General features: G+C 35.4%; 2 protein-coding genes across 2 annotated transcripts; both read right to left on the minus strand.

Annotated features, from left to right (window-relative positions):
* Positions 1-349: 349 nt before the first annotated feature.
* Positions 350-2,120, minus strand: LOC114758855 (nematode resistance protein-like HSPRO2). Its single transcript, XM_028947944.1, has one exon. The coding sequence runs from the start codon at positions 1,962-1,964 to the stop codon at positions 600-602; it is 1,365 nt and encodes a 454-aa protein (XP_028803777.1). The 5' UTR covers positions 1,965-2,120; the 3' UTR covers positions 350-599.
* Positions 2,121-11,360: 9,240 nt separating this feature from the next.
* On the minus strand, positions 11,361-13,703 carry LOC114758847 (60S acidic ribosomal protein P0). Its single transcript, XM_028947936.1, has 5 exons — positions 13,271-13,703; positions 13,015-13,083; positions 12,299-12,397; positions 11,830-12,222; positions 11,361-11,730 (listed from the first exon to the last, which is right to left on the minus strand). The coding sequence occupies exons 1-5, from the start codon at positions 13,526-13,528 to the stop codon at positions 11,587-11,589; spliced, it is 963 nt and encodes a 320-aa protein (XP_028803769.1). The 5' UTR covers positions 13,529-13,703; the 3' UTR covers positions 11,361-11,586.
* Between the last annotated feature and the right edge of the window lie 3,796 nt (positions 13,704-17,499).

Genomic DNA, 17,499 nt, shown 5'->3' on the forward strand with positions numbered 1-17,499 from the left:
GTTTATCACAATGATAAATATCTTTTCAGGATAAAAGATGTAAGTGATGAGACTCACTCTTACGACGACGAATTCACAAATATTTTCTTGGGCAAAATTCAGAATTATTCTATTAAAGGTCAACATTTTCTTTTCTATTATGTCTAGTTTTCAAAGGAACGTTTGATCAAAACTATGTTTCATACGCGCAAATTAAGCCTTTTTATCTCTGGAAAACAGCGTCTTTATGATGTTTTGATTTTTTATATCCATTGAAAATAAGGAATGGACACACACAGTTATCAAATTTTAATTCCAAACGCAACATTAGTTTTATCGCTTCCTCTTCAAATGCACAAATGGAAAAGGATAACATAGTTGCTATCACAGCTGACCGCCTAGAATATACCTCAAAGTTCCAATCCAAAACGTGAGCAATGGTGCAAAAAAAAATCTTATTAAATATCTCTTATAAACAGATAATGATACACCCTCTTACAAGAATAATTTAATTCATATTTTTGGGAAAAAAGAATTTTTTTTTAAGTGTCTAATTTTCTTTCACGCGTGTTTCAATGTGTAAATTACGAAAGTATCCTGGAGAATGACTCCCTACAACACTAGTAACATCGGTGCTCGTTATCCCAGAAGTACCCCAGAAATGTCTTTGCAGCATCCAAACTCGGAAAATAGGTGGGCTCAAGGTATATCTGGCTCAGTGAGTCGCCCGATTCCGACCTCGTCCCAACTCGGTTACCGCTCGCCTCCGAGCTCCCCATCACTACTACCAGCACCTGCTTGTACGTGAAGAAGAACCTCTTCATCGCCGACTCTATCCCCTGCATCGCCTGAAGCAGCTGAACTTTCTCGAACCCTCCCTTCTCATTCTTGTCCACGTACAGCTTCATCGCCGCCTCCTGAATCCTCGGTCCTCCCTTTGGGTCCACCTCCACTTCCAATATCTCCGGCACTTTGTGCTTCAGATCCTTGCACAGATTCGTCACCTCCACCAGCTCCTTCGACCGGAAGCAAAACGCCGTCGTCTCCCCTGTCGATCTGATCGAAAGCTGGCTCTTCAGACGCAGGAAATCGTCGGGGTCCATTAGAAGGTGGAGTTCTTCGATATCGGCAAGTAGTTTCCAGATCCGCTCCACCATATAGCAATCTTCCGCGGCCTTATCAAATTTCTTGCTTCGTATTCTCTCGGTGATTCTGCCGAGAAGCTGGTGGGCGACGTGAATCCACGACTCTATGATCTGGTGCGTCGTGTACACCGTCTGGTTTTCGCAGCTCTCGATGACATCGTCGTTGGGCGCCTTGTTCAGGGAATGAATCTCGCTCGGCTTGCATACGGCGTCGTACAGGAGGCTTGGTTTTCCGGCTATATTCATCTCACCCAAACCCAGAGTGTAGGGGCACCTCCTCATCTGAGATTCGACGGTGTGGAGGATCCTCTGCGCTACGTCCTTAGATTTGTACCATGTGGCCAAGCGAGGAAGCAAGCTCGCCTCGCTGTAACTCACACCCTCGCTTTTGCTGAGGTCAGCTGTCGGAGCGGTGCCACTTGTGTCGGGGTCATCTTCGTCGTCCTCGCAGAGGGACGAGATGGTCTCGATCTCGGCGACGGCTAGGGATTCGATACGGCGGAGCCATTGGCGGCGGTTGACGTAGGGCCTGGGATCTAACAAGACGGTGGAGAGTAAACGGAAAGTAATCTCAAGCGCGTGGAGGGCGGGCTTGAAGATAGGCTCGCTCTTCCAATCGGGGAAGTCGCTGGCGCTCCAAAGCTTCCTAAGTTGAGGAAGGCGAAGATAGTGGTCGTAAGCAGAGCAGGCCGGGGAAGACGAGGCAGAGATATCAGCGGCTTGAAACGGCGCCGTCAGAGGTGGAAGGGACATGACACGGGGTATAGTGGCGGAGGCGGGAGAGAGCTTGGTAGGCATATCGGAGCCGACGATGTTGGATTTCCAATGCAAATCGACCATTTTTTGAAAGAAAGTTGAATAATTTTGAACTTGGATAGAGGAGGCAGAAGAGAAGGAGGGATATATATAGTAGGGATTTAGATGAAAGGAGGGTCGTGTAATTTGGAAGAAAATTACGACGAAAGACGTGTGGACCGAGACATACAGGAAGGTCAATGAGGAACCAAGGAATTTGAATAAGGAGGCCGGTGTGGGCAAATATATATAAATAAATATAAATATTTAAAAATAAGAATGGTGGAAGAGGAGTAGAAGCTTATCCAAAACACCTAACATGGAATGGAGATGGTGGTGTTGGATTTTGAAAGTGTGAATAAATAATGGATTCGTTCCAATTAATGGAACCCACTCCCGTCTCTCTCTCTCTCTCTCTCTCTCTCATCCATTTTCCAACTGCACCATTTTGCCCTTTTTTCCCCGTTGTATTAATTTTCTTTTGATTATTATTAATTAAAAGCTAACGCGTGCAGGAAACGCGGGTCGAACCCGCATCCTAGCGTGCGTCACAGGGCCGAAAAGCCTTTGTTCACAACTAAAATACAGGGTAAATTTTTGTCTTAAAACTTATTGCTATATTATTATTATTTTTTTGCCGACATAGACGGTGTTAAAAGTGCCTCTTATATTTTTTTTATTCCTAAATATCAACAGTATTTACAAGCTGTTTTAAATTTTTGAAGTAAATTATCTATTTTACTCCCGTTACTTATTTATTTTAATACTTAATATATTTATTATTTTATTTTTCAAACAATCATCTCTCCATCACATATTCTTTCTCTTCCATAATTTTTTTATTATAATAATTTTTTTATTCTCTTTCTTATACCTCTCCCTATAAATAAAGGCATTTTAGAAAAAGAATTTCTAATTTTTATATATTTATTGTTTTTAACTAGTTTTAACTAACATTTTGATTTATGTAATGAACTACAATGTTACTGATAAAAAAAGATAGAGGAGCATCATCTAACTTGTTCATATTCATGTCTCTATACTCTCATGTATCAGAACTTTTATCTTGAAATCTGCTTTCTTTCTTAAAGAAAAAAAGAAACTTGTGACAACCTTATATTTTCATGTGAATCGGATCCTATGAAATGTAAATGAATGCGTTATATAATTATATTGACTTGCGGAGTTAGTATGAGATCAAAATCGGGCTTCCCGTGACTCCAGAAGATTCTCGGGTATACGTCTATCCTGGATAAGCCGGGACAATGGATTATTCCACATTTGGATTTATCTTTTGTGTTTGAAATCGTTAATAACTCAGCATTTAAAAAAAAAAAAAAAGTAACATCCTTATTCCAACGCCGCCGATTTTTTTAATCTTATTTTACTGCTTTATTTTCATCATCGGTTGTTTCTTTTTCTAAACACAGTTATATATTTTTAGGAAAAATTGCAATAAGGTTTCAATTAAGAGAATTAAATATAAAAAAAATCTCTTAAATTTATCAAATTATTTTAAAGTCTCAAGAAACCTTATTGCAATACATTTTATTTATTTAATTATTAAATTGTTTTTTTTAGTTTGTATTAACAACTGAAAAAGCAATCAATGACCACATTATGTGTAATGACTGACAACTATTAGGCCTGGTATTAAGAACTCATACATTATATTTTGTGATATGCTGAGAATTGTCAATACCTGTTATAATAGTTGTCAATTCTTACACCTTAAGTAGTCAACAACTACTCTTTCAGTAATGAATACAAACTTAAAAAAAAGATAATTTGGTAATTAAATAAATAAATTCTTTTGCAGTAAGGTTCATTCAGACTTCAGAATAATTTAATGATTTTAAGAGACTTTTTTATATTTAATTCCCTTATATGGGATCGTGTTGCAATTTGCCCATATTTTTATTACTTTTTGGGGGTAAGGGAGAGGGTTTCATCCATATCTACGAAAATGTGAATTAATTAGGAAAAGGATAGGGTTAAAAAGAGACAGTTGGAAATTGGAGCAGTGACATTTGTGGGGGCGTGCCCCGAGTGGCACCGACGCTCCTAACATGCGAACCATAACATTATTCATGCCTCCAACATAAAATAATTTCAAGGCTGTGATTATAATTTAAATCATTATTCACTTCTTATAAATCATGCACCCTCTTGCGGCGCCATTTCTTTCTTTTTTTTCTCCTTGTCTTTTTTTATATATAAATGAAATTGCGAATTCTATCCAAACTTAGGGTTGAATTTATTTTTTAGGTGAAATAAATATAACTTAAAACTAATTTCTGTTAGGTCCAAAAATTCATGGTTGAATTATTACACTATTAATCAGATAGTGGATTTTATGAATTTTTTAAGTGAATTTGAGAAAATCATTATAGAAAAAATGACAAAAAAACAGAAAATTACTAAATGTCAATAAAAATTTGTTGTCATTTACAAATTCAATACTATCAACGCCAAATAAAATGTTGTTACTATACCTGGGTTGAGATTTAATAATTTTTAGCTTTTTTTTTTTATCATTTTCCCTTCATTACGTTATTACAGGTATTGATCAGCTAGTCTGTACGTGGAGAGTCCAATGGAAGAAACTACGCATACGTACACACGTACGTATATGCATACGATGCATCTTGCGGGACCTGAGAAGTGACCTACGTTTTATTTATAAAGATGAACGTAAATTAATATACTCTCTAATCAGTAATCAGGGCCCGGCTTAATTTCTTGGCTAAAATTAATTATAAAGAGAATCATGTAAAACTATTTTATAAAAACAGCTTGGAGGAGAAAAATGTAAACAAGAGGATGTGGAATAATAAGGGGGGAAATTAAATAGATAAAAAGATTCATAGTAATTAGGTAAAAGCGCGGGAGTTTGGCTGGATATAAAAGAAATATGAATAATATAAAGAAGTTTTCAAAAATTGCAATGATTTAATAAACATTCTAGATCACATATATAAATAATGAAGTTGATTAATAAAATCAAGGTCCTCAATGAAATATGATTTTATGAATTGAATGGTTTTTAAAAATTTAATAATAATAATAATAATAATAATAATAATAATGGGAAGATGGAATATCGGGTAGGCTGGGGGATAAAGAGGAGAAGTGATGAATAAAGAGGCGGCCGCCCGCTTGACAGGGTGGCCACTTCTATGCACAGACGCCTGAGCCGTCCCATAAAGACCACGCTCTCAGCTCTTTTTATTTTGTTTATTTTATTTATTCGGTCAATTAACTTTTATTCTTTTTAAGTATAAATGACACTACCATGTAGGATCGAAACTTAGAACCGATAGGCGATACCAATAAAGCAGAAGGAAGGGCGCAGGGCAAAAAGGCATTGGCGGTCAATACTTTGGTGGGAAAACAAGTGCGCCGCGTTTCTGCCTCGGCTTTACCCTCTGATTGCGCCTCTGCCTCCTCCCTCCGCTTTCGCCTGTTCCCGCCAATTACGCCCTCTTCTTTTCCTTCTCCCGTCTCTTCGTCCTAATTTATAAAACAAATAATAGGAGTACATTTTATTTAAAAAAAAAAAACCAAATAACAAGATGACACACTCTTGCCAGCTGATATTTTGTGGTCCAAAATCACTAACCTCTTAATAATAATTTACATGGAACTGTTGAAAAAAAAATTAATGAACCATAATTTCAGATTAATGTCCCTGTTTTCGCATGCTTCAAGTATAATTGCATCATGAAAAATCTCGTGTTTGGTTCATTAATCCTTGGACACGTGTAAGCTTTAAGATTCGGTGTTTGATTTTTCGTTCGAGATTAGCAATATACTGTAGCATTCAATATATACTACATGTGTATATATGTCTCCAGCAAATATATATTATACAATCATATTTCTCTTCCGGTCTTAATTATGAAATCTAATTTATAAACTGTAAATAAGATCTTATAAATAAGACCAGAAGTAGTATCATTTTGTATGGTCTCAGAGTTTGTGGCCGGACACAATACAAGTGGTAGATTATTGTTGAAACTTTTTCATTAATTCATCAAAATTATATGTAACTTAGCATTATCTATTCACGAGCAAATAACCTGCGCGATAAGTCATCACATTCACGAGTCAATGAAGCAAGAACTGAAAATTCTTGTAGTCTATCTATTTTTGAGCTAGCTAGCTAGCCGTCTGTTTATATTGGCCGATAATTTTGCGATTAATTACACACATATATAAACTAAGATTAGATGACTTTAATTTTAATCCGTCTGTTAGTATGTTGAGCTTGTGGGACACGTCACTTGGAATTGAGGAAGAAGTAAACACAGAGGACATATTACGTTGTGCATTCATCGTAGGCAAGCAAAATTGTCGTCGCACATTAATTTATAGCCACATCATACTCCATGTCCCTTAATCTTCTTTATTTAATCACACATTTATTGTTCATTTATTCAATGAATGGATCCAGCCGTTATTTCATGCGGAATTCAGATATTTGTCAAATTGTCTTATTACGTGCTCATAGTTAAGCACTTGTTTGGAATGGCCGTATGGTCCTTTAAAAACAATATAAAAAGATTTTTATTCCAATTTATGTAAACAGGTGTTTTTTGGGTGCCCAAACAAGTATTTAACAAGTACGAATGTAAAATAAACAAGTATTTAATGATATATATGTGCGTGTCAGCTAACTTTTTAAGTCTAATTTTCTTTTGAACCTTCTAAAATACAAGCCTGACTTTTCGCTTAAAAAGGTTTAAACAGACGGACCCAATTGGCTTATTCCGTTTTAATGGTTCTATTCCATGCTTGTATCAGCTCACTGGTGGATATATAGTTTCTGCCTTGGGAAAGTCTCTAGAATGTGCTTACCGTCCGCAAATTCATTAGGGTGAGTTGTATGTTCAACTCTTTTTTTGACCAGGAATTGGATGTTCAACTCTGCACGGAGAATATTCTGGATATTGAATATTCACGAAGAATTTTAGAATATTGGATAGTTTTAATCAGGCAAATTATGAAGGTCAACCAAATTTGTGGTGATGAAAACGATAAGTTGCACTGGAATAAATTCTAATTTGATGAGATAATCTGGGATTTGGGAACCAATTCAAAAACAGTTAGGCTAAGCACGCGGAGGCATATAATAATTGATACTCCTTCAATCCTTAATATAAGACCTATTTAACTAATTTGATTAGATTAAGAAAGTTAGGTAAGTTAATTACTTACAAGAAATATGACATGTTTTTCTTAAAACACATAATCATCTTCTTGATATATCTCTTTTTCTTCTATTGATTATGATTGAGAAAATATTCATAGGAATAATTTAGAAAAAATTGATAAAAAAAGAAATAGGTTTTATATTTAGGACTAAAATTAATTCAACAACTAGGTTATAGTTTCGAATGAATTCCTGAGCTTTCCAGCCATACATATTTTTCTGGTTCTTTATTTTTGCTTTTCCTACTGTTAGGCCTTTTATTATGTATCTAACCGACTGATTCCATGCTCGATTTAATTCTAATTTGAAACATTTATTTCACCAATTGTATCTCGTGAGAAATAATTTAATTATGCCACATCTCATTCTCTTCTAAATGTTTCTTAAAACGTAATAAAAACGTTTAACAAGAATAATAACATGACAAAAAGGGTGAATATCGATATGTACGATGCTAACTGAGCCATTGTTTTTGGACCGTAACCGAACCGTGTTGAATTTTAGAAGGGAGCAAGTTGCCATGATAAGAAGAATATTTTGCAAGTAAATCAGAAAGAAGGATACGAGGCGTGCAGATATCCACCATCAGATAGTTCAAGTGGATCACAACTTTTATCTGAAACCCCTATTCTAGAATATCAATGTTGTGCCTACCAAAAATAATAAATTAAGAATAAAATTATATCATCTATAATCTTAATTATAAAATCTCGTTTGTAGTCTAATAAGATCTTATAATTATGACTGGAGATGGTACTATCGTTTGAGAGTTAATGTTAGTTTTGTATATAAGATCTATTTCATATATTTATCAATTTTTTTTTAAATTGACCCTATTGATATTTTATCGACAATAATTAAATAGGAGAGGGATGAAGTGAATTAAGGTAAAGTATTATGGCATTTTAAAAAATATGTCATATTAACTAATTTAATTGATATCTTTAATTTATTTAAATTAATTAATTAGATTTTATATTAAGGATTGAAAGGGTAATATTTTGATTTGATAAATTTAATGACATCACCTATATTAAGCATAAAAATACTCTCTCTTTCCCTATGTATAGCACCATAGGACTAATTATACCTGCGCTGATGATTTCAACAAGTTTTTTATTTTTAAAAAATAACACTTTCCTATTAATTTTTTTAGAGAACTCAAAATTAAATTTTTATATTAAAAATTGTAAAACATTTGTCACGAAATTATTTTGGCGACCATGTATATCAATAAAATATTTCAATTTTAAATGTGAATATTTCTTTTAAATTAAAAGTCTTATGCAAAAATAAACTGCAAAAGAAAATAATAATAAAATACAAATAGAACTCTGTGAGTTATTACCTTTTTTTTTTTTTTTCCAAATGAGATCTGTGAGTTATTACTTCTATTTTGTGGGCAGAAACAAATAGTAGGGGCTTGGCTTGTCACCAGCGCTAGCAGGATGCCAAACCGGAGATAATCAAGGGAAAAGCCAGTTGTTCTTCAACCTACCCACAATGCTGCTGGCCCAGAAACCCTATGACACGTGTCAAGGCGACAAGGAGTGATGAGGGTCTGTCCTGTCGGCAAAAGTGGGGCACCAGAAACTACAGAAATGGTTGACCAACTATACGCCATGCTAAACGCCGCCACGTGGAGATTGAATTTGAAACCTTACATTTTTGGCTTGCACGCTAATCCTTCCCGTCCTATCCATATAAAAATCCTCCTAAAACAAAATTTCGATGCAAGAATTTAAGAGATTGACATAATAAATTATTAGAATTTTTTTTATCTAAAAGTGAAATAACTAGTTTTCGTCAATTTAAAACGCATTTATTAGTTGTTTTATATTATGAATAAGAGAAAGTATTAAAAATTATTATATTAGGTATTAAAAGTAAAAAGTCGGGGCCATTAGTTATGATAATGAAGAGTTGGTTCGTGGGGAGTATCAATTATTTTTGGCATTAAAATATTAGAAAAATAATGTTATTATATGTTTTTATTAGCAGATTTACTGAATTTTGGGCCGTATGTTTTCAGATAATTTTGTGCTATTTCTTTAAAACCAAAATTGAAGTTAATAAGAAAGGGTGAAGCAGCTGTGATTAACTTTATTCAGTTTCTATGACTAAAACCAGAGATAATAGGAGACAAATAAGAAAGAATTGGACTTCGTAATTAAAACAAACTAAAAGTCTCAAATGGACCTTGTATTTGGAAATACAGAGTATGACTTATGAATAACCCAGCTCTATATAATTTTCATGTTTTGCGTCAGCATATGAATCTTGGAATAGATTCTTAAAAATGAAGAAAGTATTATTTATGAAAATACTTTTTGTTTCAAATTCATTTGAAATAGGGTTGTGGTGAGGGAGAAAGGATGAGTGGGGGGATAAGGGTGAATTGAAGAGCATAGGAAATGAAAGGGATTAGCACGTAGGGGCGCGCAACCTAGCAGTATTATCCAAACCCATCCATCGCCCTTTCCTCGCACTTCTTTTCTTTGATAGGTCAGAATCCGTTAGCCGTCTCTCACTTCAACACGCAACACTCCTTTTTTTTTTTTTTTTGGAAAAAAATCTATTCCCCACGGAAATAATTAGTTAAATAAATAAACATGCAACAAAGATCTGCTTGCTTAAATCGTTGAATAATTTTTTTAAAAAATTTTGTTCCATTTTATTTATTTTCAGATTGGCTTAAATGATTCCTCCGGAACACATGTCATGGGATTTGAGAACATTTTTAAAATCATTTTATTATTTTGACAAAATCGTTATTCAAATACTGAATTAATAATCTCATTAATAAAATATTAACATTAATGATCCCTTAGTAAAAGAAACTGCAGTAAAAGAAAATATAGCACAATTAATTCACCGAAAAAGATTATAAAATTAATACCACTAGGGTACTCGATGAGATAAAAAAGCAAAGCGACCGATCAATCCCACAACAACTGGGGAAATGCCAATCATGTCTTTCATCAAACAAAACCAGTCATCTTCGATCATATTTGGGGTAACTGAGCTCCAACGTTGGCTATGCGATGCCCCAGTAACAGAATGTGATGTCACCATCTGAATTTGATCCATTCATTTATTCCCAATTTTGTTTCCATATTCTGTGTTTTTCTTTCTCTGATAGTTATCTCCGCGCATAAAGTATAAACCACTAAAATGAGTGGTGTTTTTCTTTTTCGGATAAACGTAGGTGGCCATCAGAGCTCATTTTCCTCGAAATTTTTAATTGATTTTCCGCAGAATACCAGTCGAGTCCCAAGATATGCGATTAATGACAGTTAAGTTCCTGACGAAATTAAATTTGTGACTAATAATTGTCGGGCACTAAAATGTGGCTGCTCCAGCCACCACTTACGACAAAGAATCACAAATTAACCAGCCATTGAAAGGCCACGTTCAAAACAATACAGAAAGCAACCACATAAATTCCATTCCATTATGATTTCAGTACGTTCACTTGAGTTCAAACATGGACAATATTTGGGTGAAGGCTGATATAAAACAAAGATACGAAAGAATAAGGCACAAATTAAGCAAAACAAAATAATAAATTTAATATAGCCTAGTGGCATAAAAACTCCCGTGTTAGTGGGAGGCGGGTGATGAGATTCAACAGGATCAATTCATTCATGAACCCCACCCGAAGCATGCCGAAAATTAATACAGATTTTTCATGTTTTGCAACCTCCGGAGATGTAAATGCAGAACTAACAAGAAGAAAAGAGAAGTACAAAAACATGCCCATTAAGCACATGGTCTCTTGCAAACTAATTCCCGTGTTATTTAGCTTCCTCACAACCATGATTCAGTTACTGATAATCATTGCTTTTGACGCCCAGAATTACAAGTACAACATCCACTGAGGGTCAACCTCGACATGACACGGCGGGCAATCTTGAGTTAGACATCCAGTTGCAAGTGACCAAGAAAGGAACGGAAACAGGAAAACCTGAATTTTAAAGTTGATTTTACATAAATCTAATATTTCCGCCGCTAAAATGTTTCAGTAAAATCATGGACAAAGAATGAGAAACAAAAGCTACATTCGAATTTAAATTTCCATACTAAATTATTCAAGCACGGGCAAGACTTGGGATCAAATAGCCTCTTCCCACTTCCGCTAGGAGAATGTTAGGCCTTTTCGATCGCAAAACCTAAAAAGCGATAGTAACAGTAACGTAGTAGCCAACTCATAGAGGCCTTCACGCTTAAAAACATGAAACATCAAACAACCGCGCATAAACCAGGCAAAGCACGAGGACACATCGTAACTAGGAATATCAAATTACAACTTAGTTTTAAGAAATATTTGGCCAAAAAAAGCATCCAAAAATTTAATTACTAAATATCTTCAATACAAGGGAAATAACCTAATTTAACGACTCAAGACATATAGAAAGAAACATGATGTTTAACTTCCAAAGAGACCCGCAATTAATCAAACAGGCTGAAACCCATGTCATCATCAGATTCTTCTGCTGGCTCCTCTTTCTTCTCCTCGGCAGCAGCAGCTGGGGCAGCACCAGAATCAGCAACAGGAGCAGCTGCAATAGCAGCAACAGCAAACTTGCTGGGATCCTGTAGTTAATACACAACAATTAGGAACTGAGGTTCGAAGGGCTATATAGTGGAGAAATAATTGACAGTCACAGCCACATAAAATGTTGAAGACAATACCTCTAAGTACTCCTTAACCTTCTCTGCCTGAGGGTAAGAGTAACTAGTTTCCACGGAAACAGCCAACACGTTCTTGTAGGCATTGATGAACATATGCGGTGCAGCTGCAATTGTTGGGTATGAAATGGCCAAAGAGAGTGATGTCACCATGGAAACACCAGTCCCGAATTTCACAACAAGGTCATCCTCAGTAAGATCAAGAACCTCGGGACTGAACACAGAACCGTTATCATACACAGATAGGACCACAAGCCCATAAGAGAAGGGCCTTATCCCAAGCTTTGCAAGCAGAGCAGCTTCTGAAGAGCCGACCTTGTCTCCCTTCTTAATAAGTTCCACAGGGGTGATAATTTCCACAGTACCCTTGTTAATCTTGGTGGGGATATTGAGGACCTGAAATGTGGAAGGCATGGACTCAGTATTCTCAAGAATGGAACTGAAACTGTTTCAACTCAAGATTGCGAATTACCTGGAAGAAAGATGTCTGGGAGGGATCAAGCCCCGTGTTGCCAGGAGGAACAACGACATCAATGGGAGCAACCAAACCAACACGGGCAGGAGCTCCAACCTGTACAAATGCAGACACTTGTTAATGGAGGGGTATAGGAAAACAGAATAGCCCAAGCATAAATCCTTAAAATATTTACAAGGGCTTTAAAATTGAAGTATATAAAATCAGCATATTCCACACTTTCCAAGAATTAGTTCATCAAGGAGATGCCCAGATAGATTGTAAAATTTGGCAGCAGACTAGTTCATCAAGGAGATACCCAGATAGATTGTAAAATTAGGCAGAAGACCTTTCAAAATCAAAACTGTCTGAAGGACCAAAATAAAGGAAACACTTGAAAAAAAGGATTTTTCCTTAGAAGACTCAAGGAGAAAACCACCAGAAAGTGAATGTCAATTTCACCAATGAAAAGATGCCATTATAAGGATCAGAATTAACAAGAGGCTTGTTTGTTAAAATGAAGTGAACATTCCTAAATACTGTATATTCAGCAGACTGTACATCAATGATAAAATAAAGCACCACAGCTAAACAGGTTTGGTGAAATAATATCGCCATTTTACTGCAGATAATTATCAAAGGTATGCAAAGCTTCAAAGCTAACTAGGGTCAACAGAATGATTTAACCTCGTCATAATATATATAATAGGATCGCAGAAAAATGTATACTTCACCTTGTACTTGGCAACCTCCTCGCTAACCTCCTTCAGGTCTCCTTTAGTGAAAATTAGCCCCACGTTGCCCTAAGACAATGGACGAATTATAAGGCCCGCGTTGGCATTGGAAGGGGGAAAAAATAGCCAAACGCGCATCATATGCTCATACGCTTTCATTTCAAAGAAAGGTTCATTTAAGCCATAAACACAGCTTAAGGGAAACGACTTAATTCAATCCCGTCGTGCGTAAAGGAGCCACGAATAGATTACTCACCTGAAGCAGAGGGATAAGGTTGAGGAAGGCATCGTTGCCAGTCTTCTCGGCGTGAATCCTAACAGAGCGCTTCATCATGGTGTTCTTGCCCATGAGAACCACCGAGTCACCACGCAGACCCCTCCTTATGTTCTGAAGCTGGTTGGATCCGACGTTGTCGGCCGCCACCACAAGGATCTGGGTGTACTCCTCCAAAAGCTGGCACAATTTGGCATCGTAAGCGATCTTCTTCTCGGCCTTTGTGGGTTTCACCGCCATTGATGATGCTACTAAAGAAACTAGAAGTAAAAATTGATGGGAGTGAAGCAAAATCGAGGGCCAAGACGAAGCAGAGCTAGGTCAAGGCGGACAGCAGAGCAACGCCGTCTCTTTAACCTCTATTCGTCTTTGAAGAAATGGTAAGAGAGAAGCACGCAGAATGCGGTTGCAGGCTGAGAGTGAAAGTGGAACAGTGGAGGGGTCTCTTATACCAGCTCAGGAGGAGGAGCCCAATTAGGGTTTTTCCAAACCTAAATCTGACGGCTGAGATTAAACTGACGGGAGAAATTAGACAGCTATAAATGCTTGAACATATAAATGGGCTTTATCTCTCAGGCTTCTTATGGGCCTCTTTTCAATGGGCTTCATGACGTTAACATTTTATTTCCGCTTAGGAATTGGAATGGAATTCTGTACCCAAAAAAAAAAAAATAAAGGAATGGAATTGTAATTTCGGTTTTCAAACCTACCATTTCTCTATTAAAAAAAATATCAGGTCCTTTTCAAACCCTCAAACCCTAAATAAGCGCAAATATTTAACCTGAACATTTATCGACCCTCAATTGATTAACATTTAATTAAATTAAATTTAAAAGGCCAGGTATATATTGTCATGTTCTACTTTTTATGTTTTATAAATTTATACTTTTTTGCCTAGACGTGGATATCTTTTTATTGAAGACAATTTTATTTAAGGCACAACAAGGATTTGAAACTTAATTTGTTATGTTGTGAAAGACTAGCTCCTTCTATTAGACCTAACTAGCTTCTTCTATTAGACCTAACTCTGTTAATTTAAATGTATACTTTTCTTTCTTTCAGGTTAAGGTAAGTGTAAACAGACATGCCAGCAATCACTGTAAATGACCCACAGATATTAGCTTTGCCAAGATTAGCTCCGAAGAGACCGAAATTTCCCAAAAGGAGGAAATAGCATACCCGAACAACATATACCTTTTCCACCTTCCTTTTATTAGGTTATAGGTATTTTCTATTACATGTAATTTTATTCGAGATACTATCAGGTGTTAAATGTAAATACCTCTTTGAACAAAAATTCAAACCTTAGTTTCTTTTGACATGCCCTTACCAGTTGCATAGTTTTCACTTGAATGTCTATAATAAATATATGAAAAACTAGAGTAAACTGGACATGTGTATAAGCCCAGCCCAATCCAAATCTAGTGTTGGTCAATATCCGAAAGGCAAAAGAGGGAAAAAACGAACTGAATTCAGAATCTTTTTCTCCTTTTTAAGTTCTTAAATAGTCTTACTTTGTATTTTGTCATTTCCAATCCCCACCTAGTCTGCTTCCGAGTTCTGATGCATCTTAATAAACGCAGGAAATTTAAAAAAAAAAAAAAAACACACACACACACACACACAAATTCCTTTAAAAAAATCTAATTCGTGGGATGTGTACCGGCCCACCCTCATATCAAAATGCATCTCATGATATTTGGTTAATGGGTCACCCTTTTTCAATTTCATTCCGCTGGTTTCATATCCGCATCATTTAAAATTTACAAGTAGCCATAATTCATGAGTACTACCTCCGGTTTTAAATATAAGAATTAGTTAATTAACTTGAATAGATTTAAAAAGCAAGTTAAGTTAGTTATTTGTAATAAATAGGTGTTATATTTCCTAAAATATTCTTGCTAATCAAGTTTGTTGGTTAGAATTATCATTATTAGAAGAATTATCTTGAGAAAAAAATGAATCAATATAAGAGACAAAGTAGATTGGGGTCTTATATTTAGAACCAAAATAAAAATCAAACAAGATTTTACATTAAGAACAGGAGATAGTATTTTACTGGGATGACCATCGAGTAGGACAATACTTATTGTTTAAGTAGGAAAGTTGCTAAGTGAGTTGAGATAGAAGTGTAGGAAGCATTTTTTTAGGGTTACTATCTTGATGGTCAAATGCGTACCTCAATTATTTGACTGTTATTAAAAAATTACATGGTTGTACTAGGATTCAGGATACTTATCTGATTTAGTTTAGCTCTGGATATTTAGACAATAATTTACCACTTTTGTTTGTTAATATTTACTAATATTTATGATTTGAATTAGAAATTTTGTGACATCAATTGTTTTATCTTTTTCTTCTATGAACAGGCTTTTCAAACCTAATTCTTTGGGCACGTGAAGAGTTAGTCTAGCTCATATTTCGTTTGCTATGATCTTTTCTTCGGGATGAAGGTGCTTGACAACTCCAAAAAACACTTAAAAAAAATATTTTCACTTAAGTTGAGATAAAACTCATTTTATATTCTTATCTGGTATATGATAAAATCACTTTTGAAAAATTAGAATCTGTTTAAAGCACTTTCGGGTATTAACTGTAAATGTCTCTCCTAACAGGTATTTGAATCTTCAGTTATCACATTATAAGGGACTAACCCTTCTGGCTAAACGAACACCTGTTGGTATGAGGCAGCATTTTGTTGTTATTAAAAATGGCAGTCTCATAATTTTCACTCCATGCATGGTGGGTTTTAACGCAAATTCATATGGTCAAGGTGAGGCTGATATGCTTTATTTGCTTTGATGTGGGTTAGATTGAAAAGACGCTGCCAAACACATAAAAGCAACTAAATTATGTAAATGTATAGGGTGGGAATCCAACTAAGTTATTGCCAGCAGAGATCGATATACAAGAATCTCTTTTTTCTTGTTTTCACTCTATTTCTTTAGTGGATTCACAATTCTCATGTTTCCCATCATATCTGAGTACTCTCTCTCCCAAGATATGCTCATCAAGAATTGACATGACCTAAACCATACCAAAACACACACACACACATCAATTAGTGAAAAAATAAAAACCTTTTTTTACAAGTCTTTTTTATAAATAATGTAACAAATGTCACTTCTATATATAAGATTTATATCTATAATTGACATTCTATTATAGTAACCTTTCATGACGTATCATAACTTTAGAAGCATTAGTACAGATTCTGTGCGATTTAAAAATCGGAAACGTTAAAGGATGCGTCTGTGCGTGTGAGAAATTGTTTGTCCCGAAATATTATATATGTATTATTGTGAGAGAGTATTGCAGGCATAAAGGAGAGATTAATAAAGATGATGGGATAGTACATGAGGAAGGGGCTGAAGCTTAAAGGAGAGAGCACATGGAAAGCATATATCTGTGTGTGTGGAGAGAACTGAAGTGACCACATTCTACGTTTCACTTCAAAAAGGAAACATGGTTTTGTCACCAGGTTCCTTAATCCTTATCGTTTAAAATACTACTACCTCCGGTCTTTAATATAAGACCCTGTTTTAATTTTTATTTTGGTCCTAAATATAAGACCCCAATCCACTTTGTCTATTATATTTATACATTTTTTTCCAAAGTAACCCTTCTAACAATAATAGTTCTAGTCAATACACTTGATTAGTAAGGATATTTTAGAAAAGACAACACCTATTTAGGACAAATAACTAACTCAACTTACTTCCTTAGTCTCCTCAAATTAGTCAATTAGCTCTTATAATTAGGACCAGAGGTAGTACCTTTCTTCTCAAATTCAAATTAGTAATAAATATTGTAAAACCTTTTTCCTCAAAACATTATAAACTCGTCATAAAATCACTACTATGATAGAAAAGGAAAGCTGTTACAACAAACTACCATAGTAGAAAGAAATTTACATAATTTTTTGAAATTAACATCTAAACTCGGTTCAAACTCAAACTCCGTTGCATGCAACTAAAATCGTTCATTTACATCCACTGGGCCTCCGAGCCTCCGGCCCAGGTAACAAAAGTCATCACATCAGCCCATCCAAATGGTTTCTAACAAGATAAATCAGAGTTTCATAAGACACTAGAAATGGCCTCTGGCCAACCCAAAATAAGGAGATAACATTCCCTCCAGTTTACAATAAGGTCGGGCAATTAAAATATTTCAAAAGGAATCCTAAAGGTGGCAATATATACTAGCCATAC

Source organism: Neltuma alba, unplaced genomic scaffold, assembly GCF_004799145.2.
Source record: "Neltuma alba isolate B1F8T4 unplaced genomic scaffold, ASM479914v2 tig00010758_pilon, whole genome shotgun sequence".
Classification (NCBI taxonomy): Eukaryota; Viridiplantae; Streptophyta; class Magnoliopsida; order Fabales; family Fabaceae; genus Neltuma; species Neltuma alba.